We start from the raw sequence: 14,684 nt of genomic DNA, 5'->3' as shown, positions 1-14,684 counted from the left end.
TTTAAATATTTTGTTGTTCTGTTTGTTCCCTGGTTTTTGTTTCTGTTTTCATTTTAACTTTTGTCAAAGCTGGCACAGGCACATTGTGTGGACAGCGAATTCAGTTTACAACATTGGTTGTGGAAACACAGGTTCCTCTGTCAAACAAGGGCTGTCGCCTTGGTATTTACCAGCATTTTTTAAAGAAGAAGCTTATGTTCCTGATTTCTATCTTCAAATGTTTAAGCATTACTTTTTTGGCTTCTTACTGCATGTTGTGGATGAGAGATCTAATTATTTGTTTGGTTTTAGCTTACAAAATTATTTTCTTTGAGTAATGATTTCATTGGAAGTAACGAGTAATACATGTCCTAAGGAACTCTGGTGGCATAACACAGTTAAGTGCTTGGCTACTAACTAAAAGATTGGTGGTTCGAACCCCTCCAGTGGCCTGCAGGAGACCAACCTGATGACTTGCTCTGGTAGATAGGACAACTCAGAGAGTCCTCTGTCACGGCTCTCCTTGGTGCAGGAGTCCGTATGCGTGAGCTGACTTGACAGCACCCAACGACAAGAACAACAGCGTGTGCTCAGGGTTCTTGGCTAAAGCAGCGGCGTGAGTTCACTGCCCACGTGAAGGGTAGCGCTACGTTTAGCATGTGTGTATTGGGGCCTCCAGCGGGGAGAAGGGAGAGCTGGGGCTGGCAGTCAGTTCGTTAGTTACCAGGGCAGAATTACTGTCTCTAGGCTTCAGTCACCTTTTTGCAGTAGATGTCAACAAAGGTGATACCCACTTGGCGTTTGGGTATTTGTTGGGGCATGCTTTCGGTTGTTGAAGTATACGTGGGGAGGGGGAAAGAGATCTTAAATCACCTACAAATACATCCCTTTTATTTCTGGAGAAACACTAACCTGGGTGATTAAGGCTCTTTAGGCTCAAATTCGATTTTTCTTTACAGCAGCACTACTTACCATGGAGCAGAGCTAGTCCAAAAACAAAAATAAATAAATAAACCAACTCATGATGTGAGAGTTACAAAACTCAAGAGCAAGCCAAGCATTTAGAAGTACTACTTAGAGCAATTAAGCATTCCTAGGAATCCATGAGCTTTATATGTAGATTCAACTCATGGAACTGGGTACGTAAACTAGAAGTACTGGTGGCAGAGCCAACTGCATGCAGTAAGCAAGTGGCTGCACAGTTGAGTTACTTAGCATGTTCTATCTGTAGTCTTGGGAACAACCACCAAATTATGTGCTAAAAAAATAAAATAATCAAACCCTGCCATTTCAGAGTGCCACTGGAGGACAGAGTAAACCTGCCCCTATAGGTTTCTAAGTCTGTAAATCACGTTTGCCCATGCAGTGGCTGGTGATCTCTAACTTCTTACCTTGCAGTTTAACGGCTCAATATGCAACCCACTATGCCATCAAGGCTGGGGCCTTGTAAATGAGGTGTAGAGAGTTCTAACATGGGGACTGTTCAGTTTGGGCATTCGATTGGATATATACAGTGAGCTGTGTCTGCAGCAGGGATGGAGAGTCCCACTACCATCAATAAAAAAAGTCACAGTGGAGCACAGCTGGGATCTCTGCAGAGAAGCCACAAGAGACTACAGGACAAAGTGGCCCATGAGTGTAGTGCCCCTGGGCAGGAGGCTGACTTGCAGAATGTGGTGCCTTTTGGGTGTCTTTCAGTGGTAAAGGAGCGTTGTAAGACTTGACTGAGCAGGGCAGAGGCCCAGGGGTCATGTGACAGAGAGGCCAAGGATGAGAGAGAAAAGATCCTGCAGGCGTCCTGGCTGAAAAGTGGTGCTTTGTACTGAAGAACTGCATCCTTCATGTTTCTGATCCTGACTTGCAAACTGATAACTTCCTTCACAGACCTCACAATCTTGAGTATTATGTATCTGTGGTGATATTGTTAGTGAGTGCTACATGGTCATTGCAATGGATTATTGAAACCAGAAGAGCAGTACAGTGCAGGGGGAGGAGAACAGTTGGTGTTGTGTAGGGCTAGAAAAGGTTGCAGGGTTGGAACATGTCTGACCTCTGTCTCATAGATATCATCGTTGGGCAGCCATGGAGTTGGGGTCTCCTCCTTTGTGTAGTCAGAGGAGGTCATACGTGACCCCCTGTCATTTCCTTCTGTATGCTCTTCACCCAGCATCATGCTATTTGTAAAAGGTGATAGACCAATGGAAACATCATAATAAATGGAGGAAAGATTGGAGTTGCCAGAGATTTCATTTCACTTGGTGGGCCCACAGTCAACTCTCATAGAAGCAGTGGGCAAGATATCAAGTTATGTATTGCATTGGGAAAATCTGCCCCCCCCCCCCAAAAAAAAAACCCCAATGTCACAACCATTGAATTAGTGCTAACTCATAGAGACTCTATAGGAAAGGATAGAACTACCCTGTTTCTGAGACCTGTAACTGTTTACAGGAGTAGAAAGTCCCATCTTTCGCCCTCTGAATGGCTGGTAGTTTCAAATTGCCGACCTTGACGTTCAGCAGCGCAGCACGTAACCACTGTGCCACCATCTCTTTAAAATACTAAACCGCTAGGATGTCACTTTGAGGACTACCGAGTGCCTGACCCAAGTCATGATATTTTCAAATGACTCATATGCATGCAATAAGGGAGACTGGAGGAATTCAATGCCCTTGAATTACATTGTTGATGAAAAGAACACCATGGATTACCAGAGAAACAAACAGGTCTGTGCCAGAAGTACAGCGAGAATGCTCCATAGAAGCAAAGGTGACCAGAGGAAATTATTGTCTCGTGAATTTTGGACACAGTCAAGGGGTGCCAGTCCCTAGAGAAGGATGTCATGCTCGGTGAAGCCGAGGTCAAGAGCTCAGACACAGCCGGACTTTGGAGCACAGTGCAGGCAGATCGTGTCCTGTTGTTCAGAGGTTCGCTGTGGGTGGGTACTGTTTAGCAGCACTTAACAAAAGGCTATTCCTGGAGATTGAGAATTAGCAGATACGAGGTACTTTCCAATACATTTTCAAAGTTTCCTATTAATTCTGTAGATGTGGGCATAATGTTGTACACTCCAACTAATTGTAGATTAGTAAGGAGTACTGGAAATTTCCTTTTTTTTTTTTTTTTTGTAGCAGAGATGGCAAATTTTAACTATTAGTTGGTAGAATCTACCTGAAACCTTGTGTTAAAGGGTTTGGGGACTAAAGGGTACAAGCTAAGTATGTGCTATTCTTGCTTTACAGCAGCAATTCTTAACCAGCCATTTATTTTTCAATGTCCTATGAAGTTATATCGAATTTCACATGCAGGCCCCACATCTGAGATCTGTGAAACTAAAGTCTCCTTTAAGGGAACCAAGACATCAGTATTTTCAAAAAGACCAGATGCACTTAATTGTCAAGGGCAAGAAACTTGGTTGACGAGCTCCTTGCAGTTGTTTTGTTAAGAGCCAATATGATGGAGTCAGATTGAGAGAATGTCTTGGTGGAGCCAGGCTGGGATTAGGGGTTACCCTTGAGTACCCTGAAAGAACAAAATGCGAGTTGTTGTTTACTCTGAACTACTTAATTGGTGTTTGTGAAATGGTCTGCGACAGTGGCTCTCAAACTTTAGTGCCTGCCAGGGTCCCCAGAGACTGGTTAAAACACAGATTACTGGGCCATGTCCCCAGTTTTTCTGACTCAGCTGGTCTGGATGGACCCTGAAAATTGGCATTTCTAGCTCCCACATGCTGATGATGGCCCAGGGACTGTACTTTTGATGCCACTGGTTTTATAGTTTGAAGTTGAACATCAATTATGCTCATAAATTATAATGCATCTTTTCATCTCGGGCAGCTATTGAGTCAAAGCTGTCCTTTTTAGGAAGGCCAGAGTGACGTATGGGAGATGCGCGCTGGCTGGCTGGCCGGGCAGCAGTTGGGCCAGGATCCTTAGCGTGAGGAGCATCAGGACCCCGAGTGTAGTCTGCCCATGCCCATCCCTTCCTCTTGACACGTAGACCTTGTCCCCAATGCCTCCTAGCTGCCACCTAACATCCCAAGGAAATGGCATACAAGAAAAGATCTGGCTCTGTCTTCCCACCTTTCAACTCCTTTGTCTTTCTGTTTGGAGTATTTCTGACTGTTTGTATGGCTGGTTCCTCCTCACCACTTAGTTCTCAGCTCAGATTGGAGTGAGTGAATGAGTGAGTGAGTGAGTGAGTGAGTGAGTGAGTGTGTGTGTGTGTGTTTCCCCCCCTCAGTCAAGTCTTCTCTCAAAAAACTGGTTCTCAACCTGTGGGTCGTGGCCCCTTTGGGGGTCGATCAACCCTTTCACAGGGGTCACCTAAGACCATCAGAAAACATGTATTTCCAATGATCTTAGGAATCCAAACACCACTCCTCTATCCGTCTGCAGGCAGGTCCGCCCACATGCATATGCGCCCACATGAGAGCACCCGGAGTGAAGACTGTTACCCAGGCTACACCAGGCTTCAAGACAAAAGTTCATTTATTTGTCATTAGAAATAAAGATTTTACAATATGTAATTAATATATTGTTTTTGTGATTAATCACTATGCTTTCTTTTTGTTGAATTTGTAACAATGAAAATACATCCTGCATATCAGATATTTACATGACAATTCTAACAGTAGCAAACTTACCATTATGAAGTAGCAACAAAAATAATTTTATGGTTGGGGGTCACCACAACATGAGAAACTGTATGAAAAGATCGTGGCATTAGGAAGGTTGAGAACCACTGGTCTAAAACCTTCCTGCCCCATCAGAAAGTCCTGATAGCTCTTCTTCCTTTGCTCTGCACTGGTTTCTGGTTTGGTGTGTGTCTATTTCACTCTGTTAGGAAGAATGCATCCTGAAGTTGGGGCTCCCGCCGCTCGAGCCCTCACTGTGCCCCAGCACCTGGTCCAGAGTAGGCCCGTAGTAAGGCTTTGTAGAGGAATGAATAGATGGCATATGTCACAGATCTACCTTGAGGCGGCTTGTGGATTATGAAACTTGTATATATTTGGGTTTGATTGGGCTGCTGCTGCTTTTGACCTTGTCCTTTTTCGTTTGCCCTCCCTTCCCAGCAGGCAATGGAAAGCAACCATTGTCCTCAGTAGAGGGGTATCAGTGCAGTATCGATACTTCAGAGGGTGCTTTCTCGAACCAAAGGTATGTTTTCTTGATCCAGTTTCCAATTTCTCAAGCAAGTGTATTTCTTTCCAAAGTACACTAAGTTTGAAAACAAAGTAAAATGAGTTTGTTTTGGCCAAATAACAAAAATATAACTTTAGATTAATAACATGTTAGCTGTATCAAAACGCCTTTCCGAGGCAGACAGTGCCTTGCAGTGGAATTTGTAAAGGACTAATAGTAAGTATACTCTCCAGTGTTCTTTCCTTGAACTTGGTTTTAATGACAAGTAAAAGTAAGTAAGAGGCATTTTCAGTGTCTCGTAAATTAGTAACAGTTGTAAGAGGTTTTCTTTTTGTTTTGATTTTAAACCCTTAAACATTATAAATATGAAGGAGGTTTCAAAAAGTTCATGGAGGCATGGAATGAAAAGTTAATGGAATTTTTCCATGAAACTTTTGAAACTCCCTTAGAAGAGATTATATAGTTTTATGTGAGTAATTATTAATTTTCTTTCATGGCAGCCCTCTCAGTGGCTGTGTTGTTGTTTTTCCCACAATTGGAACGATTCCTCTAGATTTTTCATTTTTCTAAAAAGGACCAGAATTGATGGACCAGAATTATTTCTGAATGCCTTCTGCTTTTTATTAAATAAGCTTATTCACGATGATTAAATATATATATATATTAGGATTACATATTTATTAGAGAAAAACATTGGGTTCTTTTCCTCTTATTTTAAAGATATTTGTTTGTGGATCGGATTCTTTCCCTTCATATTTTTAACTGTTAGCGCACACTGAGGCTGCATAGCCAGAGGTCCAAGAAAAACAATGAGTACAATCTTTTTAAGAAATGTATGTCCCTTGGGGAGGGCCCTACTGGACACGCGCTGTGTATGAAATATACAGGTAACCAATCTACACCATTCACCTCTTAGCTACCAGCGTAGAAAGCAGAAGGAAAACTGACAACCCACTTGAGCTGTCTTTTGCACCTATTACGTTTCTTATTCTAGTACAAGTGAATATTCAGTAATTGAACTTAAATTTTTCTATGGTTGATCATTGTGTTGACTTATCTTGACAATAGTCTCACTTTAACGACTCAGGAGCACCTATCATTTATCTGGCAAAGAAGTTATATGTAGTGACAAGGGTCTTCAGTATCAGTTGAGCAACTTGAGTATAGTTACATAGATCATAGAACTAATAACATTGAAAACTCATTTGAGACATTTAGATTTGTAACATGGGAAATCAGTGAAATTTTACTTGAAAAGGGGTTTCTAGAGGTAATAAATGTTAATGGGCACAGTTTTCTAAAGTAAGACTTTTGTCAACACAGATCAATTAAGCCAACCTCTAATACTTTCTCTTTCTTGAAATTATAATCCAAAACAGATCTGCCCAAAACACCTTTTTTTTGGGGGGGGGAAATTGGCAAGTAATCTACTTACAGTAAAAAAAAATACCAAAACCAAGTTCCTTCTTTGTAATACTTGCAAAAGTTTACAGTATATGTTGGTGAGTGTGTTTCTTTAAGTAGGTGCTCTGTATCGTGTACACATGTACCGTGTGATGCAGGGGCTGCCACGGTAAGTATGTTTTTCATGGAATAGAGACAATAGCTGCATAAAACCCCATGCATATGGCTAGAGTAATCTACCCCCCACCCACGCCCCCCATGCCCACAGAAAGTAACACTGCTTTTCTTTTAAAGTTGGTGGCACTTTTAGAATGAAACATTTTTACTAGAAATTGTATGAAACTTTCTTTTAAATGTGTAGTGTCAAATGATACATGTAATCTACAAGGAATCTTAAATTGGGAAATCATGTAAATGATTGGCGTGCATGTCTTATGAGTTTAAAGAATGGTAGCAAAGTAATTATGAAAGTAAAAATTTGGAATTGGGAGATAAGATTGATTTTTGTTGTTTTGTTTTTGCAAGTAGTCTAGCCAGACAATTGAAGGTGGGAAGAATGTAAGCTTAAATTCTTGTGATTTGGACCAGTGACTTAGACTTCAGCTTCATCAGGGTTTGACCTGAAGATTTCATAGGTCCCTTCCATTGCTAAAATTTTATTACAAAGCAATACAATTTTATCATTCACATTTTCTTTTGGCTTTATCTGGGTTATTCCTTTGTGTTCAGAAGTTAGAGTCTGAAAGTCTTTTCTCTTAATTTTTCACACTCCTCAGTCTTTTTGTGTTTGTGAAGTAAAAATAAGAGGCTAATATATTGATTTTTCCCCAATAATGTTACAGATTACAAAGTAAAATATTCTTATAAAATAGAAACATAGCAAAGAAAAGTAGTAGGTAGTCTTTGAATAAAAACATTGATCCGAATCTGCAGCTATACCATTAGTTTCACATCTCACCAAGGACAGACACTTAGAACTTAACCATTTCTGATCCATAACTACCTCCCTTACTTGGGCCTGGAATTAGGAGTGTTTTATCATAGTGAAATATTAGCCACTTTTAAATTATATTGTCTTTAAACATTTTCCTTCATTTCAATAGAAATATACCTTTACTTTCCAGTAACATTTCTTGTCCTTTTATAGGTGCTAGGAAACATTGATAATTCGATTTATTCCAAACTCTCTTCATTGTTCCTAGTCTTCCCCGATGTTTTATCCCTAAACAAAAGAAACATACTATACAGTGTGGTCATCAGTGATAGATATACAATTGTTCATTTTTAGAATAACCCCAGTTGCCCCTTTGCACAATAGGTTCTGAATATAATACACTTCTCTGGATGCTGTATACTTGCATATTTAGCTGGGATTTGAACCATCTCTGAGATGTCTGCCAGCCTAGGGTCCTTTGCTTTATTGATCACGAGGTGACCACTGTGTATTGGTCTTATTGAAATGAGAGCGATGTTAATAGCTCTGGGTCTGGCCTTAAATGACCTCACAAATGAGCTCATCGTTTCTTTTACAAAATTTCAGCAAGAATACAATTTGTGAAGCTGGCCTTTTTGATGAAGACCTCTGAAAGCAGTGATACTCGTCACTGGCTACTTTGTCATTTGTTAAAAAAATCTAGCTGCCCGTTGGATATTTTTTTCCTCTCAGTGTTTGAGAGCAATCATTAATTCTTTTTGGGAAACAAATTAGTTTTAAAATTGCTTTTCAATGTGCATGCTTGAAAACATTTCAGAACTGATAGTTACCTCCCCCAACACCTTCCCCCCAGCGTCCTCCTTCCACTTAACGTTTTGGCAGCCTTATGCATAAGAGAACAATTATTTTTCTCAGATCCCAAAGAATACGGTGTTAGAGTTAGCATATTAGAAATAATTGCACAATTTAGAGTTATTGCTGAGATTTCAAATTTTCCAATGCTCGACTCATTAAAAAAAAAAACAACACAAAAATTTCAATAAAGCCGAAATTTAACATTGCCATCTATAGTACAATAAAGTAGTCATAACACATTTTGGAAACTCATTAGGTCTTAAAATTTACTTAATTTAAATATTATAACCAGCCAACATGGATTTGCACAGTAAGTGCTAATTAGACCCCATTCATTAAAAATCATTTTTTGGTAGTGGACTCCTCTCATTACTCCACAGATTCTCCATCTAGCCACCTCAAGGGAGTTTATGAGTAGTGGTTTGGTCAGAGGAATGCCTTTGCTAGAAAGGGTTGTTAAAATTACACTAAAATATGTTTCCTACCATGTATTTAGTTCACATGACTATTTTTACATGCTTACATGTAGGTACTATAGTCAAAGCGTGGTAAAGTTCAACTGAGGCCTGAATTAAAGCAAAACAAACAAAACTTTTCTTCTACCCACTTTTTAATGCCTACCTACATTTATTATATTCGTGGGACCATTTTTAAACCCAATTTTGATTAGTAACTTTTATAAGACCATACATCCAAAATATCTTTATAGATATTTTGTGTCTTTTGGGGTTTTTTTAAGGATGAGAGGATAAGGGAAGGAAATAGATAGTGCTTTTTGGCTACTTACTTTTGTTAAGAAAGATTATTTCTACTGTTACTATATAAATTTACAGTTTTTGAGGATTAGAAAGTTTTATGCTTCTAATGCAAACTCAAAACCATGTCAATAAGAACTCATGGGGGAAAAAACATCTTAACTGGTCAAGAATTAAATGTATCTCCTCTTCTAGTGTAATTGCTATGAGATTCACCATATTTTCAGCTTCCCATTGATGCTTTAAAAAAAATCTACCCAGCCTACCGAGTCACAGATGAGCCCTTATTGCAAGGAGGTGTCAGCTGGAGGAAATGACCATTTTCTCCTTTAGCATCACTAGCTAAAGCTTCTTTAGTTTTGAAATTTTCCAAAGCTTGCAAATTGAAAATATTTTGGCCTGTTCATTTTAAGTGGTAGAATTATCATGTATTTAATTAATGTGTTTAATTGTTACGTGCTTATTTGTTTTCATTTGGTGCTTATTGAATGTAATCAGTGTAAAGAGTCTAATATGTGGTAATATACAGTATATATAGAGAAATGTATACAAAGAGGCTACAAAAATTCATGGAAAACTGGAATTGGAAGATAAGAATTTTTCCATGAACTTTTTGAAGCCCTTTCATATCTGAGATCCAGGTTTTTTAGGAGGACATATCCTTTGGTTGTTTATTTTATCTAATTACTTTCTTGTATCTTATTAAATTTTGACATAATATCCGCAGAAGAGAAAAAATAAACCTTGTAAGGATATAGTTTACAGATTTGCATTTAAAATAGATATTTAAGGCCTTATTTTAACATGTAATTTTAAGAATTTAAAAAATTGATCAAAGGACAATTAGGAATTAATCCTTTAGGTATTAGCCGGGGGCTATTTGCTGATAGCTTACTTTTGTTTTAAATTATAGTAGAAGTTACCAGCAATACATAAAGTTATTTTATTCTTTTAGTAAGAGAGCTTAATAACAGAAGATACTATTAGGAATTTTCACACTATATGAATTGATAAATCCTAATAAAGCATATTAGAAAATTGAAGTGTCAGCCTTCTTTTACCAAAGTTATTCTTCATGTGTCCCCACCCATGTGCTCTGTCATTTAGGGTTTCTCAGGTTCTATAGAAAGGAACCCTGGTGCTATAGTGGTTAAGACATTGGCCTGCTAACTGCACGCTCCGCAGTTTGAACCCCACCCGCTGCTCTGAGGGAGACAGAAGAGGTTTTCTTCTCCTGTGAAGAATGGCAGCCTCAGAAACCCACAGGGGCAGTTCTACCCTGTCCTGTAGGTCAGAATGGGCTCGATGGCAATGAGTTAGAGCAGTGCTTCTCCACCTTCCTCCTGCCGCGACCCTTTCATACAGTTCCTCATGTTGTGGTAGCCCCTCCGCCAACCATAACATTATTGTCATTGCTACTTCATCACTGTCATTTTGCTACTGTTATGAATCGGGCGACCCCTGTGAAAGGGTCGTTTTGACCCCCAGAGGGGTCGCAACCCACAGGTTGAGAATGCTGAGTTAGAGGACTTCTGGGGGGGCAGGTGGAGTGGGTACGGCACACACTCAGTAGACATGCTGATTAGCACCATAGGAGGGATCTGGTCTTGGTCCTGCTTATCATTGCCTCTTCCTAACGGGGGCTGCTCTGAGCTGGGACCTAGTGAAGAGCAATAGATTTGCTGGCTTGCTTGCTTTTCCTGAGTAAACATCATAAAGAGCGTTCTGTCCTCCAGTTCCTTGAGCTTGCCGTCCTGGCTGTCGTAGAATTGTTGGGCATGCTTCACACTGGGGGAGTTCTTTGGAGGGCAGGAGGTGACTACATTATCTAGTACCATCTCATTGACTGCTGACGTGCCAAACTGAAAGAATATTTGGTGTTAACTGCAACTTATGACAACATTCACTTTAGATAACAATGTAAATTTCCTTGAAAAAAATTTAGCAGTACAGACAGATGAAAGAATGGGTTTAAGACAGCTTTGTGTTCCAGCTCATCTTTGTGTGTGTGTGTGTGTGTGTGTGTGTTTGTTTATTGCCTCACTCTCATTTTCTTCTAGCACACCTCATGTTTTGTGACCTGGTACAGTGTTGACTTTTGGCATATACTATCGATGATTAACAAACTGAATCTCTTGGTTTCATATTTAGTATAAGACATAGGTCACAAACAGCTAATGGAGTCATGGGTAGAAAATAAGATATAAGAAATTATTGCAGACGTTTAACTTTTAAATTGCAGACGATCGGTGGTCCATGCCAAGTCATAGTTCACAAGTGGGAGACTCATCTACAACCACGATCAATAACCCCTTTAGGTATGGGCATTCACTGCATCTGTTTGAGGCATATGCATAAAGTTACTAATATGCTGCACAATGGCTTAGTGGGATTGGATACTTTCTTTTTTGTTCTAAAGTTTAAAGTCAATGCATTTATCAGTGGTGCAATTTTCACTTAGCATTTCATGGATCTTACTTTCAAAATGAAACTATTCTATTAGAAATGCTTGCCTATTTATTTTTTATTTTCTTGGGTTAGATTGGTTTATTTTCAAGTATTTATTTTTATTTCGCGTTTATAAACTAAGATTCTTCTTGAAACTGAGAATCCATGGCTCTTACTGATTATTTGCTCGAGCTTAGAACTTTGAGGAAAGTTCTTAAATTCCAATGGAAAACAAAGATCTTAATTTTTTAACTTTGAATATTCAGAGTAGAAATTATCCTACGTATTCTTTTTTCTTCTTCTTACTTTATTAAATACTTGAATGAACTAAAATTTCTTGGTTATAACAGACACCTATTCTTCCTGACTTATTTTAATTCCCTGATGGCTATGTTAGAATCTAGATAATCAGAAAGATGGATTTTTCTATTTAAAAAAAAATAAAACATTATGTTTTTTTAATGTCTAAAAATAGCATTTTTCTTCATACAAGTAATTTTTGACTTTTTAAAAAATACCAAAATTAGTTTGACGTTCATTTTACATACATGAATTTACCTACTTATATTCATTTGACAATTGACTTCAATGCTGTGAAATATATCTTTTAGTGTTTCAGGTAAAGTTAGAATTTAAAGATAATAAATGGCTTCCTAGTCCCTAGCTTAGATCTGAAGAAAGTTTGAGTTTCTGCTCTACCCACCACAAAGGCATATTTCAGTTTTAAACAGCCTCATCCCATTCTCTTTCTTGGATTTTCTTTTCATTAGATTTTTAGTAATATATTTTAGAGTTTTTATGATAATATGCTTTAGAATTATAATAGTCCTGTACTGAAGTTGGAACTTACTAGTTACTAAACATTTAAACAATTTGCATTTTAAGTATCTTGCAGTTAAATATATTTTCTTATTGTAAGAAGTGGAGAGGTAATTTTACTTCTGGTCTCTTAAAAAGAAATTTATGCTTTGGGGCACCGTAACATTTAAGAGCCATGTAAGATCTGCCAGAGAAGCTTTGTGAGAAACGATCGCTTTTTTTTTTTTGACAAGTATTTCCGACTCCTTTTTAGAGTGAACAGGGATGGGAATTAGACAGGGAAGAGAATTCTTAATTTACTCGGGGTGGGGTTCGACACTTTTCTTAATTGGTTGACATTTCTGTTAGAGTTAGCTATGCTTGCACGTGTCTTTTTTTTGGTAGTTCCCCACAGCTCTGTCTGCACAGGTAAGTTTACATTGTACAACTTGTAGCTGGTTTTAGAAAAGAGTGGGGCTTTCAGGAGGATTCTGGTTAGACAAGTTCAGAATGTGCACTACATAAGAATAAGCATTTTAATTGTGGCAAGACCTTTGGTTAGAACAATCAGTAAGGAGTTGTCATTATCTAAGAGCTTGGTAGTCTCACACGTTACCGTGATGGGTGTAGACGTTCCTCATCCCAGAGCTTCTGGAGCCCCTCTCAGAGGCGTTTCCTTTTCCTGTCCTTGTGATGCTACTGTGTGTAATTACCAAAGTAAGTTAGGCTTCTTACTCTCCTTGATCTTCCTTGAAAGGGAATTCTTATTGAGGGCGACAATGAATATGCTTATTCACTTTGGGATGCTTTTGACATTTAGATGTAATATTTTTGAAAGTCCTTACTTTTCAGTTTGTGGACACCATGATTTTAACTAGGCCTCCTATTTTCCTTTAATTCTAGAAAATGAAAGTATTATCGACGATGGACAATTTGGAATCCACAGTAAGTGAGACTGCGTTTTGAATGTGTTGATTCTCCTTCAGGTATTTATTTGTTGATATCAGGTATGTTACTATAATCACCTAAGATGTTTGTGGTATGAGCTGCCATTGAGTCCTCTTGCCACCTGGTGACCCCACACAGCCAAACTGGTCCTGTACCATCCCTGTGATCAGCTGTTAAGCAAACTATAGTGATCTGGAGGGTTGTCATTTAGCTATAGTTCATTTGGCTACATAGGTCATTTGGTTCCCTTAGTCTGACTGCTCTGATGGAGCCTGTTCAGCTTCATAGCAACACTCTGCCTCCACTGACAGGGTTGGTGACACCACCTGTGGTATATGGGCCAGGACTTGAACCCAGGTCTCCCACGTGGAGGGTGAAGATTCTACCACCAAACTACCAACACCGAAACTCATCACACTTAACTCTTATCATAGCAAGCAATATGTTTGAAAGTGATGTTAAAGGTTCTAAACATTTAAAATGTATAATGTTGCGCTTAAACTAAGTTTGTGTATACTATGTGTATATGCGTTTACAGTAAACCTCAGACTAATCAGAATGTTCCAGTAATTCCCATTAAGTCTTTTAAAATCTGTATGTATGGAATAGAAGCTGCATTTATTCTGCTTCAGTAAAAACCCTGAGAAGTCACGTTTTCTTCAGTGGTAGGAATTCTGACAGTGTTGAGGTTTCCATGCTGAGGAAGGTGCATTCCCATCTCAGGCGCTAGAGGGTGGGCAGGAGGTGCCATTGCATGGACTCTGAACCAGTGTGATAAATTACTGCTTTACCAAGTAGAGGGAAGAACGGGGCCTGCATGCTTTGCTTATGATTTTACTATGCACGTATGTTTGTGCACATTAGACATATAATGGTTCTAGTTCTGTTTGGTTAGGAATTTAATGACATATAATGGTTCTAGTTCTGTTTAATTAGGAATTTAATTGCTTGATTTCATTTGTGATGTTTTGTTGTACATTAAAATATTGGTGTAGAATACTAAACTTCCGTGTTTAGTGTTTTAGAGTCTTATCCCTTTACGTATACTGTTTCTTTTTGCTTGTTTTTTGTCTTTTTGGTGTATTTGTATTTGGGAGAATTTTTTTGGACATGATTACATTTCTTTGTATGATTACATTTTTGTTATACCTAAGTATAATTTTAAAAATATTAATCTTATTGGTGAAGAAACTTAAGTTTAAAATAATTGGAACTTTCTCAGGTTCTTTTGAAGTTTTATTACCTGTTTGTTGAGTTCAGATTTCTAACTTCAAGAGTACTAACAAAATTTATTGCAATCATACAATTTATTTATGAAAGAATATAGAAGCGGGAATATAGAAGTGACTCCATTTTATTCTTAACCTTCTCATATCCAAAACCTTCTCATATCCAAAACCGACACTTTGAAAGTTAATAGTG

General features: G+C 38.5%; 1 protein-coding gene across 4 annotated transcripts in view; it reads left to right on the top strand.

Annotated features, from left to right (window-relative positions):
• Window positions 1-14,684, top strand: part of GPCPD1 (glycerophosphocholine phosphodiesterase 1) — a 55,080-nt gene that overhangs the window by 8,813 nt on the left and 31,583 nt on the right. For 3 of the 4 annotated variants that reach the window (XM_045295353.1, XM_004697846.2, XM_045295354.1), the window contains exons 3-5: window positions 5,051-5,135; window positions 11,311-11,386; window positions 13,218-13,259. In XM_045295353.1, coding sequence (XP_045151288.1) covers window positions 5,051-5,135; window positions 11,311-11,386; window positions 13,218-13,259 — 203 coding nt within the window. The remainder of the gene's footprint in view (window positions 1-5,050; window positions 5,136-11,310; window positions 11,387-13,217; window positions 13,260-14,684) is intronic. The other variant, XM_045295352.1, reaches the window with a different exon arrangement.

Source organism: Echinops telfairi, unplaced genomic scaffold, assembly GCF_000313985.2.
Source record: "Echinops telfairi isolate 266 unplaced genomic scaffold, ASM31398v2 ScPeMD7_5592;HRSCAF=6446, whole genome shotgun sequence".
In the NCBI taxonomy this organism is placed as follows: Eukaryota; Metazoa; Chordata; class Mammalia; order Afrosoricida; family Tenrecidae; genus Echinops; species Echinops telfairi.
The sequence above is the reverse complement of the archived record's forward strand: the minus strand, read 5'-3'. Positions and strand labels throughout refer to the sequence as shown.